The following is a 14,162-nucleotide window of genomic DNA, read 5'->3' as shown; positions in this document are numbered from 1 at the left end:
CGAGACATGCCCGCAAACCCTACTATCAAGGATCTGTTTCACTTATGGTTGTGATCCTTATTGAATAGCCTTTCGTTTGTTGATTAGTTTCCGTTTATGCGTTGTGAGGCTCATGGCAATTCCGGGACGCGGGGTTTGAGGTTGACGGTGATTGGGATGGAGGGGATTCTCCGGTACAACTACACAGTAAGCAACAATTAACCCTGCTAGTAATCATGGTAAGTTTGAAATTCCGAGGATATTATATGCCTGATGTCCAAGACGTGGCGAGATCGAATAGTTAAGTCCGCCTTGTACCCGCAACTTAACTTAGCTAGACAGCTGACTGCAAAGTGTAGTTGAGTAGTCGTCACCTTATGAGACAATCTTCGACCAACTACATAGCGCCATACGCTAAAAACGTAACTGCAATACATACTAGCTCTCAAGGCGTATCCCAACACTTACTCCATAAAGACCATGACCAAATCATAAACTATGTTCGATGTCCAACCAATATCTCACTGCATCTCCCATCCTTCTTCACCCCTTCCAGCATCAGTCTTGACAGGTTTTCTGTCGTAACAGGAATCCAACAAGCTCCAACTCTTGTACGGTGGTTTTCTGTACAGAGTAATTCTGTCCCCTTTCAAGGTCCATAATTCAAACTTCCATTCCATATGAACCAAGATCAACACGACCAGCATGCAGCACATACACGGCCACATGAAAGCGAAGAACTCCGAGGAATACAGAGCAGGTGGCAGAGTGGAGCTGTGATATGCCCCGAGGGAGTGTCCAGTTGTTAAGGCAGCGCTGATTTGGAAGGAAATGTATGAGATCTATAGCATTCATTAGAAACGAAAAGACCAAGAAGTGGTGGGGAAGATGACGAGCAGAATGGAGTGGAACTCACAAATGTGACAAGGAAACTATAGCCGTTGATTCTTCTCTTACCTGCCCAAGTCATGGGCAAGATGACTATCTCAATAAGAGCGGTAATGAGCCCGATGTACCAAAGCGCGATCCAAGGTGCCGTATAGTATGATACTTGGGTAATCTCAGCTGCCAGTGACGCCACGCTTGACGGCAGCTCCTTGCGCAAGATGTCCGAAAGTGTATAAACATAACCCGACTTCTGATTTGTACAAGTAATGTTTGTCTTCATGGACGTCAGAAGGTTAGTGGTGGGATCTATAGCGAAAGATCCGGAACAAGTAGAGAGGTAGTGAATCGAATACCAGTCCTGAATCTGAAGGTACTGAGTTATCGAGCTTGGGTTCGTGACTGAAGTAGGTACAAGAGCTGTGATATTGGCGTGGAAAGTTGAGTTCACCTGGTAATAGTCGGAGAGGCCAAGCGATGAAGTATTGAACTACAAAATTATTCCTGTTAGTCTCTGCGTATAAAAACCCAGCCATCCACAAGTAACCCAAGCTTCAGACGAGATGAAAATCGACATACGGTGATTATGGCAGCAGCCTCTAGCCCGTCGTTGCTCACACCTGCGAAAAGCGCATGGAAAGCTAGAACTATCGCTGCAACGCACCAATATTGAGCAACAAAAGGAAGCCAACGCATGGTGAAAATGTTTGCGTTTGTATCTATGTGGAGATATCGATTGCAAGATGAATGCTCGATCTGCTCTCCGCTCACAACACTTTATAACTGATCATGGCAGCGGGATTTTCGAAAGCCATTATAGCGCATCCGACTCATGATCTTGGACCATATATTTGAACCTGAAAACTACAGTCAAGTTTATTGGCTCATGGCGACAGCAACATGGCAATGATCGGTGGGATGATTACCCGCGTTGAGATCGCGTGCCAAGCGATCCCCGAAGGCTTGCTTCAGCCATCAACGTCGTCCCAATAGGCTCAAAGTGGCTGAGTGCGAGCCTTGTCGGGCTGAAACTAGAAGCATCGCGATTGGAGAATGCGTTCATGGCAATGAGGGAAAAAGGCCAATTACACTACTCTCGCAAAATGAAGCCCAATTGAGCTCGATTCGAGGCACGTGAATAGCTACATCGCTTATCTTGTACAGCTTGCTAACACAAGTGTCAATCGTCTCAGGGGACTGAGTTTAATGACAAGTTTGAATTAAACATCAAGAGCGCATCTATTCTCTAATTCATGCTTAAAAGATCAGCTTGAACTCAAACTTTCCGAACCCAAAGATCGTCATGAAGGAGAAATTTGGAAGAAAGTTCTTCTAGGCGGCATGCCTGCTTGCCAACACTAGGCTGTGGCTCGGGCTCTTGTATCTCACACGAGTGATTGGAAAGTCTAATGCCTCTATCTACTTCAGTGATTGCTTGCCATGTTCCTTCTCATTTCGGACGAACTCTTCCCATACTTCTTGAATATCGTTCTGATAAATCCAGGAAAGGGCTTCTCCACCAAAACTTTTGACCTTCACATCCAAGCTTTCTTCGAAGGTCTGCTGTGGGTTGTTCGTCTTAGCATCTTGTATCTTTTTCCCTTGGTGATCGAGGTGCTCATACCTACATCATGACGAATACATTAGCACAGGAGTTAAGCATATCAGGAATCGAGGTAGCTGTACGAACATTCTCTGGTAGTATGGGGAGCGAATTGAGTCAAAAATATCCAGTGCAGATGCGAGCGGTTGAGAAAACGAGAGAGTGTGGGGAATAGCTTGAGCAAGAATCCAACTATCTTGCATAGCAAAAGCTGCGCCTGAGCCAAAAGCACCTGATTCAGACAAGTCAGTCCAGTTCACAGTGAGATGTTTCAGTTCTTACCAGTGAGTGGGTGGCTCGCATCACCAATCAAGACCACTTTATCCCAAGCAATAAGCTTCTTCAGTCTCGGACCCGAAAACGATGAGAACTCCTTCCAAAGTCCTTGCGGGACTCTAGAAAGCGCATCTCGGACTCTGGGGTCATATTCTGTGAAATGGGATTCGACTCTCTCATTGGTCGCGGGTATGCCCCAACTGAATCGCTTCTCTTTCACCGTTGCGGCTGGCACGACATTGTGTACTGCTATCTCAAACATTTGTTCGTCTTCTGGTATCTCTGAGGGATCATCTACCAGACAATTGTAGAAATGGCCTGCAGTTCCATGCCACCAGGCTGTTGACGAGGTCATTTCTGGGATGTCGAGGATAAGTGACTTGGGGATTATCACTCGCCAGATTGTCCTGCCTGGTCATGAATGAGTAGTGATCATTCAAAGGCGGAAGGTCTATAATCTTACCAGTAAACTGAATTGCATGATCGGGAAAAACACTCTCTCGTACTACCTGGTATGGAGGAATTAGCTGAGGAGCATAGATCTCAAGGATACACCACACACTGATCTGATTCCATCGCCTCCAATGACTAGATCCGCGATGACTTCTTCGCCATCTTCAAAAACAAGGTGAACTCCTCCTCCTTCAACGTTGGTTAATGAGATGAGTCGCTTCCGCAACTTGATCACGCCTTCCGGGACTTTGGCAATGAGTGCAGCCTGTAGACGAGTTCTTCTTACTCGCTGTCCTCGATATCGAGGTTCTGCAGCAGTAGATTTCTGTTCTCTCAAGGGCTTGCCATTCAGTCCATTCCTATCAGTCGCAAGTCCGCGTAAGCGTATGTTCCCACAAATGGATGCAAGGGCAAAGCACCGATGAATGATGGTCTCTTGCACATGACCTCGGACTCCTCGGCCAACGCCGAGTAATTCGAGCACTTTCCAACAATTATACCCAATTTGAATTCCAGCCCCAATTTCTTGCAACTCTTTTGCTTTTTCATAGATTGTGACTTCGACATTTGGGAGTTTTGAGAGGGCGATAGCGGAGCTCAGTCCTCCAGGACCACCGCCGACAATCGCGACCCGGAGAATGGGGAACGTTGCACCTGGCATAATGACTTGTATGAATGTCCTAGAGACAAAGTTGAAATGATCTACAGCGATAGAATTACGAAGGAATACCTAGGGACTTTATTGATTTTGGTCGGGATTTGAATGATTTCAAAGTGGTTGCAAACCACGTGTAGCGTAATTCCGCGATCCTATGGCGTGATAGATAACCTCGCATCTCTAGGGCGAAGCATTCCAAGCCTCCTCATTTCGCACAGCCAAGACAGTTTCCATTGTTGCCTTGATTGTTCTGTTTCTCCTTTCCGGTTTATGATTGATTTTCCAAGCATTCCTGTAGCGTAGTATATTGAACGCTAGATAAGTAGTTACTTTGTGACCCGAACCTTGGATTCTAAATTATGAATTAGTTGCTTTACGAAAAGAGAGCGTGTTTTCCTTTGTAAAGACCTTAGCTATGGATTGTGACAGTAACATAGTTGTGTTTCGAGTCTCCGTCCCTGGATGCTAAGGTAGATAATTGCTTGTTTCAAATCTCGAGACATCACAATCTATACTTGCTATGCGAATTACTATCACGACCAGTGGACTCGCACTTACCTAGAGTATGCGTGTAAAAGCGCAGCGAGCTTATAAAGGGTTTTTGAAAGGTGATTCAAAACCCACGCGGACAAGACTAGCTCTTCCATTGTTTAATTTCGCGAGCTCAATTGTTTATTCCCATTAAATACAAGTATAGATTTTTCATTCAAGACAGCCACTTAGATGCACAAATCTATCATTGATAAGTCCTCTTGATTTCACCCATGCTTGAATGAGCTTACCATACAAGCAATCAAACGCTGAAGTAGCAAACCATTTCACTCAGTAAAGTACAGGTGACAACACCATTCAAAAAAGCCATGCTAATATGCTAATGCAAGAATTATCCTAAAACGAAACGCAGTATCTCAAACTTGTACTGCGAAATAAGACATAATTACCACTTCCCACGACCACCACGGCTGTAGTATCCGCTTTTACCATCACCTCGCTCATTTGGGTATCCTCGAGCATCTTCATATCTTGGCGGATCCTGCTGGTATCCTCGGCTTCCGTCATATCCTGGATCATTTTGGTAACTTCGATCATCCTGATAGCTTCGATCACTTTGGTATTGTCGTCGATCATCTTGGTATCCTCGGCCGTGATCGCCTTGGTAGCCTCCATCATCTCGAAAGCTCCGATCACCTTCGTGCCCTCGTTGGTCATCTTGGTAGCCTCGATCGACATAGGATGTTCGTCCGCCTCGCCCCCATTCTTCGAGACTTCCAGGGCCGTGTCTGGCGAATCCATCTCCACCTCGGCCATAGCCACGCCCGACGCCTGGTCGCGGCGTGAAGCCTGCCATGTCAATTTCTTCAAACATCGCTGCTCGGATCTTCTCAGGACTGTCCTTGCAATGCATTTGAATTTGTCGCAAGACTGTCTCAAAAAAATCGGCATCTTCAGCAATTCTCCGCCAGTTGTAGCCAGCAGTGGGAGGCATTCTGATGGGTTCGTGCTTGTGTTCGTTTGGTGGGTGTTCTTGGTAAGTTGTCTTTGTTTTGTCAGTGGATGAAGAACGGTTCGATAGTGGAGGATGATGGATAAGATATGCTTGAGAGGGGAGATGCCCTTCCTTTTGTAGACGTTTCTCCTTAATTTGAAACTCTATGGTTGTGATTGGAGCAGAGCTTTTCAGAGTATTCACAACGATAACAGTTGTGGAAGGATTAATAAGAGACTGGAGCCTAAGGACAAGGGATGTCTGATGATCAGTGACAAGAACTGATGGTCTCTTCCTCTAGATCCCATGACTCGCCGTAGCTATGTAGTAACTGCTCAGCACCTAGCCTATTGGTCAACCCAGTCCATCCAAGCCTGCACACTCCACTAGCAGTTGATTGCCTGTAGCTGCGATATCTGTTATTCACCTGCGTACAGTGTGCCACTGTGTGTTGAACGATTAACTTTACAAGCAATCCAGCATCATCATCTACAACGCCAACTGCAAACGCAAACTTTCAATAGCTCTCTAACGCGATGACGATAGCCCAAAGCGAAAATTAACAAGTCTTCGCAGTATGGCCAGACACTGTTTAACGCCTATCTTAACAGTCCTAAATCGTATCAGTATCAGAGGCTCGTTGAGATGTATATGTATGGCCGGGGCTATTTTACTAGAATGGAACCTTATACGAAGGAGCTGGAAAGAAGAGAAAGTGTTAGTGTGTACATCTTAGCTTGTATTTAGCAATTGGAAAAACTGAAAGAGATTTATACAATGCCATGTAGTCAAATGCTAGCGTACTTGGGTAGTCATTGTGCGTTGTGAATAGTCTTCCATCCATTATTGGAAGCTCGAGATATACTAATTGCAGTCCTTAAGCGCATGGGAGTATTCAATCTCATTATACTTCTCATCTTTAAACGTTTCTTATGATTTGCTCTCACTCTACAATAAAGATCGGATATTTGAGAGGCGATAAGCACAGGAGGTGATATCTTCTGTTAAGACCATGCATTGGTACGAACTACCTTGAAGAAATTCCACTGTCTCCTTCTTCCAAGCACTTCAGCTCAGATCATCTTGCGGGAGGTAAGCAACTCGAGCATTTTACCCGCGGCGAGCTTATTCTTCTCTACGTCTTGACTACGATACCCCGAATCCTCCGCTATACGAACAACTTCCTCCACGTCGTACACAGAAACCTTCCTCCCATTCGGAGCCTTGAACTCAGGGGACGGTAAAGCCTCGTCGGCACCGTATAGATTGCGCCTCATCACAGCCAATAACTTGATGTCCAACTTTGTGCACGAGGTGAATAATGCGAGCACCTTAAGTCGAATCTGTTCTGTGGGCATGTGAACTAGAACTCGTCGAAGATCGTCCGATTCTTTATCGTATGCAGATACAGCGTCCATCCTTTGTCTTTCTAGGTCTCTCTCAACCTCGTCGATAGAGAGTTGTCTCAAAGTTTGCAACCCTTTCTCAACGTCTCTGGATACCTCCATGGCTTTTGATGACATTTTGTGAACTGATATCTTCGTCTTTGATGTGGGGTTCGATCTTAGTTTCAAGACATTCATATTCTTATGCCCAGACGGGAAAGGACTTTATATACAATAGCTCGGCTTTGTTTGAGTGCTACAAGCTCTACTTGAATCATTGCGCAGTGCTCATGATTGGGATTGTTCGTCATTACTGAAAACCAATTGGAACGACACTCACAGCTCTGGACGACTGATGACTCTTGAGAACCATTCGACCAGAAGACACGTTACGATTGGCAACAGCCTTATAAGACTTTAGTGACGTCACATCTACATCTGACCAACGGATGACAAGAAAGAGAAAGACTCCCTGCAGGAAGCCCGAAAGTCTTTTTCTTCATTGATCATGGCCATGACGGACGATGAGCTATGCGCCTTAATCTTCGACATTGCCGCTATCAACCCAAGAACGACGGACTTCAGAAAGAAAGCAACGATGTTTGACTACATCACAGATCCGGCTGATGCAGCGAAAGTTCATGCATACGAACGAGTGGTTGTGGGGGCATTGGTCAACGTTGCAACATGGTGAATAGGAAACATAAGGACGAGATTCTATTTGATGAACATCCATGTTGGGATATTAAGCTTTGGACACCGTCTGGAAAAGAATCAAATCTCTGGGATGCTATCAAGTTCCACAGAAATCTAAAGGTAGAGAAATTCTTTGTGGATGGACAGGAGAAAACTCTTGCACGGGAGTCGCTAAGATATTGTAAGAGGAATAGCTTTTGAGTGGTCTCACTACTATGCTAGCTGCGGCGATGTGCGATAATAAGCTACACTCGGCGTCGATAATCTTATGTATTATATAACATTAAACTTTGACCACTGTTTACAGTCAAGACGTGAACAAATGTATTACTCGCGAACCTTGACCAGATTTGTGTACTGTACATCTTAACAGCCCGTATCAATTGCGTCTTTAAATCCAACCTCGAGCACTAGCTTTCGCTATCCACTCCGAAGCTAGCTTGTCTTCATGTCCATCTTTAAGCAGGTCCTCCATTTCCAACTCAACTGCAAAGTCTTCAGCTTCTTTCAAGCTGACCGCTTTCCCGCTGGGAGCCATGAATAGAACTTCTGTCCAGTTGACAGAACCGAGAGGCTGCGCTTGGTCAATGGACTCTTGAACGCACTTGTCATAAGCTGCCTCTAGTGCGGAATAGAATATCTTCATCTTGGCTTTGTTGCTGTGTGAAAGAAACTTTATCACCGTTTGATGTCCTGGCTGCTCTTCAGGGTATGTGCCACTAACAAGAGGCCAGCCACTTTGCGACGGCGTATTCTCTGAAGAGTTGTCACCGTGTTGGGGTAATTGTACTGTATTTCTGCGAGTACCAGGATTTCGGAAGAAGCGCCAGACTCTGCCAAACATGGTTATCAACCGCTTACAGGAAAGCTGCCGAACAATATGTTGATAAACTAATATATTATAAGCTGTATGCGACTCTCGTTGCAGCTATCAAGGTTATTCACAAGAGAATACGCATTTTTGGAGTCAACCATGAGGTTGTGTTAGTTTTGTGATTGTCCCCAGGATTCACTTTACCAATGGACCGGTACTACAAAACCAGTTTTCCCAACACTCTTTGAGTTGGCAACATCAAATCTATGGTATCACTTCGAACATCCACCATGAATATTGAGGATATACTAGCCACTGTCCGTGGCCTCCAGAGCTTGCAAGAAGAACTGATCTCCATCATGCTTCCCCACGTCCCACAAGATTCGAAACCTGCAGACGAGTTGTACATCCGCATTGTCAATATGAAAGCCATTCAAAACACACTCATCGTTGCAGAAAATGCCAATCGCAAGCCAGAGGAACAGGAAATCGCAGAACAAGATTTTAAAAGTCCAGGTGGAGTTACTACATCGCTTGGAGAATTTCTCTGCATCATGTTGGACGTCAGGTTGCAGGGGCTGAACGAGCCGGGGCTAGAGAGAGCGCGACAGAGGGGAAAGGAAATCGTGCGCGAGATGGGGTTCTTTTAGGGCTGTGGGAAGTGCGGGATCACTCTACCGGCTGCGTCTGGACTCAGCCTCCAGGCAAGTGGTCGGCATGAGTCATGCCGAGTCCAAACCAAAATACAAGGATACAATAAAGGAACAATTACATACATATATGCCTAACGGTGAGTAGTCAGAGGCGTAATAAATGCTCCGCCGAAGTCTCAATGCACTAATTATTATTATTAAACCTCCCATCTCAAAATGAGTTGACGCTCGATCCCCTTCATATCTCTTTCTAACACCACTCCACTTCTTTCGATCAAAATTCACTTCCTGACCGAACACTTGCTCTCACTCAAGCCCTTGCATTCAAGCAGCAAAAATGTCAACACCAATATTATTATCGCCCCCAACCCTCCAAACCGTTCCCATCCCAACCCTCTCCCCACCCCGCTCAATTTACCTAATTCCCAAACTCCTCACACTCACCGAATGCAACTCTATAATCGACACACACACGAACCTGATCCCCTCAAACATAACGCCAACCACCATCCGCGACCGAGAGGTATTCGCCGATCCGGCGCTTGCGTCCCTGCTCTGGTCGCGGATTGCAACTCTCTTCCAGGGGGAAATAGGGAAGGTCGTTGATAAGGATGGAGAGGGTTGGACGGTACGAGGGCTAAACGAGACGTTTAGGTTGTGTCGGTACACGCTAGGTATATTCCCTCGCCTCACTTCCTGTCTGAGAACAAAATAGGGTAAAATGAAATAGAAGAAAAGTCAGTTGACAGGTGGTACAATGGGAACCAGGAGGAAAATTCTCCGCACATACAGACGGCCGACGTCTCGAGTCTGTGAACGAGCAGGCGTTCATGACCATCAACATCTACCTAGCCAGCGTCCCCTCGCCCAATGGCGGTGCAACGCGCTTCCTATCTCCAAACCACGAGGTGATCGCCAGCGTCCAACCCGTGCTCGGCCAAGCACTCCTCTTCCGTGATGATGTGTGGCATGATGGCGGGGAGTTGAGGGAGGGAGTTAAGTATCTGCTGCGGACGGATGTGATGTATTGGAGGGATGAAGAGTTTGATTTTGAGAGGTTATGTGAGGGTGAGGGGGGTGATGAGAAGAGGGGAAGGAGGGCGTTGGCTATCGCTGAGGGGTTGGAAGATGCCGGAAAGGGGGAGGAGGCCGTGGTGTGGTATAAGAAGGCTTTTCGTTTGTGGCCTGCTTTGGGGAGGTAGCTCAAGGAGGAAACAAAATTTGTAAGTTTTATGTGGTTCTTATTGAGCAACAAAAACCCTTATAAATTAAAACAGCAGCTGCTCAGGTCCAAAGAAAGAGTGAGCAAATCTCATGAAAATATTCCTTTATAATACTGCCTGTTTCACATTTCGCCGCGAGAAAACTGCTTTAATTACGCAAACAAATGAAACAAAAAGACAGAGGAAACGAGTCCGACAAGCATGTTAAGCAAATTGTATCCAATCTTCCAAGAGGCGGAGGTGGATGTGGAAGAAGAGGACGCGGATGAGGAGGAAGATGTTGACGAAGATACCTAGTATCGTTAGCTCTGAAGGATCATGAGACAATGACAAGTATCAGTCAGGCGTGGTGAGAACTTACCGTTGTCGCATTCCAAAGATTCGCTGCATCATACATCCCCAACCACTGCTTCAAGTACTCCAACTTCGTGTCCCGCACCGCATCCAACTGTGGTCGAACCCCTCTCGGTAGCACACTTTCACCAAACATATCTTCCGTATGTCCAAGACCAGAAGTAAAGATCACCCTCGAGTGCTGACGGTCATCGGTCAGCGTAAGGTTCGGCATGCCGACACCCTGATCACGATCGTATCCACCTTGCAAAATAAGCAGTCGCGTCGTGTTGTCCACAATCTCATCTGCCGTTCCCAGGTATTGTTGCCAGAACTCGTTCGAAGAGTTATAGATGCTGCTCTCCCACTCTGGATTTGAGCATACTTCCACCCGGGTGGTGACATCGGTCGGAGGTAATAGGTCTCCGGGTGGGACGGCACTTTCGGAAATGGGGTAGTATTGGCATTGGAGGTAGAACCATGAATCGGCGATGGACACGCCGGCGAGTTGACCGGTGATGTTGGGGCTGCTCCAGTTGACGCATTCTGAGAGATCTTCTTGCCAGTTCGTCATGGCTAAGGGTATGCGAAGTACTTCGCCCGGTGTTGAAGCTGCGAGAGTGGCGTTGATTAGGTATTGGAGTGGATATGGTGGCTGATAGTGTTAGTGATTTGAACGACGATTTGAGACCGCAGAGAAAAGTCGGCCAAGAAGAAGCACTTACAGCATATACAGCTGGGATTGGATAGTTGAATAGTGCAGCGTAGCGGTATGTTGAAATGGAGGCCCCATACAGGGCAGGGAATTGTGTTGCATTAGGAGCAGGGCCACACAAATTCAGATCAGGGATTGCTTCAGTGCAGTTCTTTCCTACGAAACCGTGTTAGTCCATCGCAGGAAGAGGGTTGGTTTAACATGCCTACGATGCAACCATAAAACTGCAGCATGGCACTCTGGATTCTTTGGGCAGCCAATGTAGATGCATCATAGTAGATGTTCGAAAGCTGTCTTCCTGTCAGCAAGTACTTCATACCAAGTAAGATTACCAAAACTTAGCTTACCGCTTCGGATGCCCGGAACTTGTCTGTGTTGCTTGCTAGTGGGCCAAAGGACTCAGTTAGGGGCGCAGATGCAAAACTTCCGTAAAATGTCTCCGGATGTTTGACTCGAAAAACGAGAGCCAAGTTCCCACCGTATGATCCTGATCATGGTTAATCTGTGTCGGCGTGTTATGAGGATATCAAGCCAACATACCTCCGGTGACAATTGCCTTGCTATTTGCAGCGCCAGGTACACTTTTCTGGATGAATTCGATAAATGAAACAGCATCCTCCATTACGTTGTCCAGGCTAAGTGGCGCAAATGAAGCCAATGATCCATCGAAGGACTCCGGAATGCTTGTCCCAAAGAATCTATGTTCCAGAACGGCGAGAGCTGCACCGAGTTCCTCTGCCCAGTCCATGATGATATCATTCTCGATTGGACTTGAGCTTATTCCTTGCTCCGCACCCTGAAGGAAAAGGATCGGCCCTCCGGCTCTAAAGAAGTCAGTGACGAGTTGGTAACTCTGGTTAAAAGTTGCCGAATTGTTGCCACTATGGTCTACTTGCTGTGTGAAGTTGTAGGTGGGATATTTGGAAGTTGACTGGGCCGCGATTGTTCCTGCACAATATAAGGTTGCGAGAGCCTGGGAGAGTCCAGATAGTTGCGGGAGACGCATGGCTGGAAACACAAGAGAGAAGTGATGGGAAAAGAATGTCTTCACAGTCTACCTTAGAGGGAAAAGCGAGAAGATTTATATAGCATAGGCTGAGTGCAGGATGACGCCCATATGAGCCTCATTTCGCAAATTTTCTTCTAGAGGTCGATGCAGCTAAACATAGGATCGATTACAGCGGTGGCTGTCCATTCCTCAACCTTGCTTGGGAAGCTGATCCAAGGACATCAGATGGATCGTGACTGCGACATCGCAAAACGTTAGAAAACAGTCAAACTTTATCTTTATTGGAGTAACCTGGTACCTGAACAGATGCATCTTGTCGATCGCTTCGTATTGGACCTTGTACTTGGTCCCGTAAGCGACGATTCCTTGCTGCAGTTCCGGAGCGAATCGATGTCTCCTGGCATTCAGCTCCCCCACCATTCTCAGTGGCATTCTCGATCCAACCCCAATGCGGACAAACTGCGATCTTAGACCCTTTCGCGCATTGGTAAAAAGTGCTGACAGGATGCGGCCGATGTCACTTTGATTGACTAGTTCGAGGTGCTGTGCTCTCGAGGCTCAGGAAAACTACATCCTGTACCGCACATGTAATTATTATTGCAGCGCATCATTTTCTGCATGTTGTTGTTCACATCAGCAAGCTGACAGCTAAATTTTCGTACCGTCAGCCCCTTTAAATAGCCTGTAGCATAAGCGAGCCCCTAATATTAGCGAGCGCCTGCACAACAGTTCACTGATGTGCGAGCAATCAACTGAAAGTTTCCACGGTACACCAGAGGACCATCCATCGCTACCATCTGAGATTTAGACAGCATGAAAACTAGTAGAGGGAAGCAGAATAATACTTTTGATCCTCATTCTATCCAAACCGGCCCGTGATGCTCTGTCTACTTGAAGCAAGATCAATTCACTTCTTTTGAACCTGAACAGTCAAATGCGCATTCACAACAGCAAAAACGTCTCAATTACAACTCATCATTTCTGCTCACATTTCGACTAACACAGAGTTTGATTGATATCAAGGCATCAAATACTACCGACAAAATCAAAATAGAAACGAGACCTTCGAATGCTTTTCCCCATAATTCCTTTCCCACAGCACGCCCCCCGTCATACCATCCACGCTCCCAGAATCGCCGCTGAGAGCGTCCACCATCCAAAAATCGTTTGAATCTTGATCCCAGTCTCAGCACCCGATACGACCTTCGAAGTCGTTGCGGCTGAGGCAGAAGCACTGCTCGTCTTGCTAGCCTGCGTGGTAGTCGTGTTTTGAAAAGCTGTGGCTGTTGTGGATGCAGGAATAGTTCCTGTTGGCATTGACATGGACATGGATATAGAAGAAGTAACGAGCAGAGTTCCGAATGGCACGGTGGAGGCATAAGAAGTGACCACCGCGGCCACATCCGAGGACTTCCTGCAAGCTGGAGGTACGGGTGCAGCATTATCTGTTGAGAAAACTATGGCTGCGCACTTATCACCAGATAGTTAGCTCAGGTGCCCAACCTCATCCGCTGATGTGGTGGTTATTCCTGCTTGGGAAATTCTCATTATTGTACCATGGATTTCTTGCCTGGTAAAGAATCCCGTCAGGTGCAAATTGCACCATCTGAAGCACAGAATCAAGTCCAACCCACGGTGGATACCCAGGTACAGCAGGAAGGCAAAAGTCGCCAACACCGGTTTCCTGGATTGGAGGGATGATGTTGACCCAAGTATTGGTGTCGTTCAACAGTGGGACTCGGTATTCAAAAACTACTTTGTTGTGGGTAGTGAGTACGTGCACTGGATAGCCAGCCACCCGCCAGGACGTGACATTATCTCTATTTGTCAGGTTGAAGGTATCGCATGGTCCAGTTGCCTCTGCTACGTCGTAATATCCTAAAGAAACTGGAGACTGAAGCACGAAATGCGCGTTGCTGAGAGCGATCAAAGAGGAGCACAGAAAGAGTATGACGGAAAGCTGCATAGTGCCAGTGGTTGTGTGTTTTGAGAGA

The 14,162-nt window shown here is 46.5% G+C and overlaps 7 protein-coding genes across 7 annotated transcripts; 1 reads left to right on the top strand and 6 right to left on the bottom strand.

Annotated features, from left to right (window-relative positions):
* Window positions 1-284: 284 nt before the first annotated feature.
* LY89DRAFT_787811 (uncharacterized protein) lies at window positions 285-1,785 on the bottom strand. Its single transcript, XM_018223108.1, has 3 exons — window positions 1,444-1,785; window positions 896-1,354; window positions 285-821 (listed from the first exon to the last, which is right to left on the bottom strand). The coding sequence occupies exons 1-3, from the start codon at window positions 1,558-1,560 to the stop codon at window positions 501-503; spliced, it is 897 nt and encodes a 298-aa protein (XP_018064545.1). The 5' UTR covers window positions 1,561-1,785; the 3' UTR covers window positions 285-500.
* Window positions 1,786-2,096: 311 nt separating this feature from the next.
* LY89DRAFT_627621 (putative FAD-binding monooxygenase) lies at window positions 2,097-3,948 on the bottom strand. The gene is made up of 6 exons (XM_018211146.1): window positions 3,616-3,948; window positions 3,306-3,555; window positions 3,207-3,252; window positions 2,750-3,154; window positions 2,555-2,699; window positions 2,097-2,488 (listed from the first exon to the last, which is right to left on the bottom strand). Exons 1-6 carry the CDS (start codon window positions 3,855-3,857, stop codon window positions 2,284-2,286), a joined length of 1,293 nt encoding a protein of 430 aa, XP_018064544.1. The 5' UTR covers window positions 3,858-3,948; the 3' UTR covers window positions 2,097-2,283.
* An 843-nt stretch (window positions 3,949-4,791) lies between these two features.
* LY89DRAFT_675669 (uncharacterized protein) lies at window positions 4,792-5,340 on the bottom strand (the record flags this gene model as incomplete). Its single annotated transcript, XM_018213525.1, has 1 exon — window positions 4,792-5,340. One exon carries the CDS (start codon window positions 5,338-5,340, stop codon window positions 4,792-4,794), a length of 549 nt encoding a protein of 182 aa, XP_018064543.1.
* Window positions 5,341-6,413: 1,073 nt separating this feature from the next.
* LY89DRAFT_740580 (uncharacterized protein) lies at window positions 6,414-6,863 on the bottom strand (the record flags this gene model as incomplete). The annotated part of the gene is made up of 1 exon (XM_018220608.1): window positions 6,414-6,863. The coding sequence occupies one exon, from the start codon at window positions 6,861-6,863 to the stop codon at window positions 6,414-6,416; it is 450 nt and encodes a 149-aa protein (XP_018064542.1).
* A 949-nt stretch (window positions 6,864-7,812) lies between these two features.
* Window positions 7,813-8,265, bottom strand: LY89DRAFT_740579 (uncharacterized protein; the record flags this gene model as incomplete). The annotated part of the gene is made up of 1 exon (XM_018220607.1): window positions 7,813-8,265. The coding sequence occupies one exon, from the start codon at window positions 8,263-8,265 to the stop codon at window positions 7,813-7,815; it is 453 nt and encodes a 150-aa protein (XP_018064541.1).
* A 758-nt stretch (window positions 8,266-9,023) lies between these two features.
* On the top strand, window positions 9,024-10,456 carry LY89DRAFT_271879 (uncharacterized protein). Its single transcript, XM_018206371.1, has 3 exons — window positions 9,024-9,562; window positions 9,657-10,111; window positions 10,166-10,456. The coding sequence occupies exons 1-2, from the start codon at window positions 9,226-9,228 to the stop codon at window positions 10,088-10,090; spliced, it is 771 nt and encodes a 256-aa protein (XP_018064540.1). The 5' UTR covers window positions 9,024-9,225; the 3' UTR covers window positions 10,091-10,111; window positions 10,166-10,456.
* LY89DRAFT_787808 (uncharacterized protein) lies at window positions 10,166-14,134 on the bottom strand (the record flags this gene model as incomplete). The annotated part of the gene is made up of 8 exons (XM_018223107.1): window positions 10,166-10,404; window positions 10,473-11,099; window positions 11,170-11,315; window positions 11,377-11,449; window positions 11,507-11,646; window positions 11,700-12,132; window positions 13,285-13,638; window positions 13,799-14,134. The coding sequence occupies 8 exons, from the start codon at window positions 14,132-14,134 to the stop codon at window positions 10,264-10,266; spliced, it is 2,250 nt and encodes a 749-aa protein (XP_018064539.1). The 3' UTR covers window positions 10,166-10,263.
* Between the last annotated feature and the right edge of the window lie 28 nt (window positions 14,135-14,162).

This window comes from Mollisia scopiformis, assembly GCF_001500285.1.
Source record: "Mollisia scopiformis unplaced genomic scaffold LY89scaffold_27, whole genome shotgun sequence".
NCBI classification, from domain to species: domain Eukaryota; kingdom Fungi; phylum Ascomycota; class Leotiomycetes; order Helotiales; family Mollisiaceae; genus Mollisia; species Mollisia scopiformis.
The sequence above is the reverse complement of the archived record's forward strand: the minus strand, read 5'-3'. Positions and strand labels throughout refer to the sequence as shown.

Excerpts from the sequence above, each read along its gene's own strand:
- LY89DRAFT_787811 (XM_018223108.1), bottom strand. The coding sequence starts at position 1,560 with ATGCGTTGGCTTCCTTTTGTTGCTCAATATTGGTGCGTTGCAGCGATA. Across the intron at positions 1,355-1,443 it reads AGGCTGCTGCCATAATCACC|TTCAATACTTCATCGCTTGG; the intron begins GTATGTCGATTT and ends ATAATTTTGTAG. Across the intron at positions 822-895 it reads ATAGTTTCCTTGTCACATTT|ATCTCATACATTTCCTTCCA; the intron begins GTGAGTTCCACT and ends TGAATGCTATAG.
- LY89DRAFT_627621 (XM_018211146.1), bottom strand. The coding sequence starts at position 3,857 with ATGCCAGGTGCAACGTTCCCCATTCTCCGGGTCGCGATTGTCGGCGGT. Across the intron at positions 3,556-3,615 it reads CAAGAGACCATCATTCATCG|GAATGGACTGAATGGCAAGC; the intron begins GTGCTTTGCCCT and ends TGCGACTGATAG. Across the intron at positions 2,700-2,749 it reads TGCGAGCCACCCACTCACTG|GTGCTTTTGGCTCAGGCGCA; the intron begins GTAAGAACTGAA and ends TGTCTGAATCAG.
- LY89DRAFT_271879 (XM_018206371.1), top strand. The coding sequence starts at position 9,226 with ATGTCAACACCAATATTATTATCGCCCCCAACCCTCCAAACCGTTCCC. Across the intron at positions 9,563-9,656 it reads GTTGTGTCGGTACACGCTAG|GAGGAAAATTCTCCGCACAT; the intron begins GTATATTCCCTC and ends AATGGGAACCAG.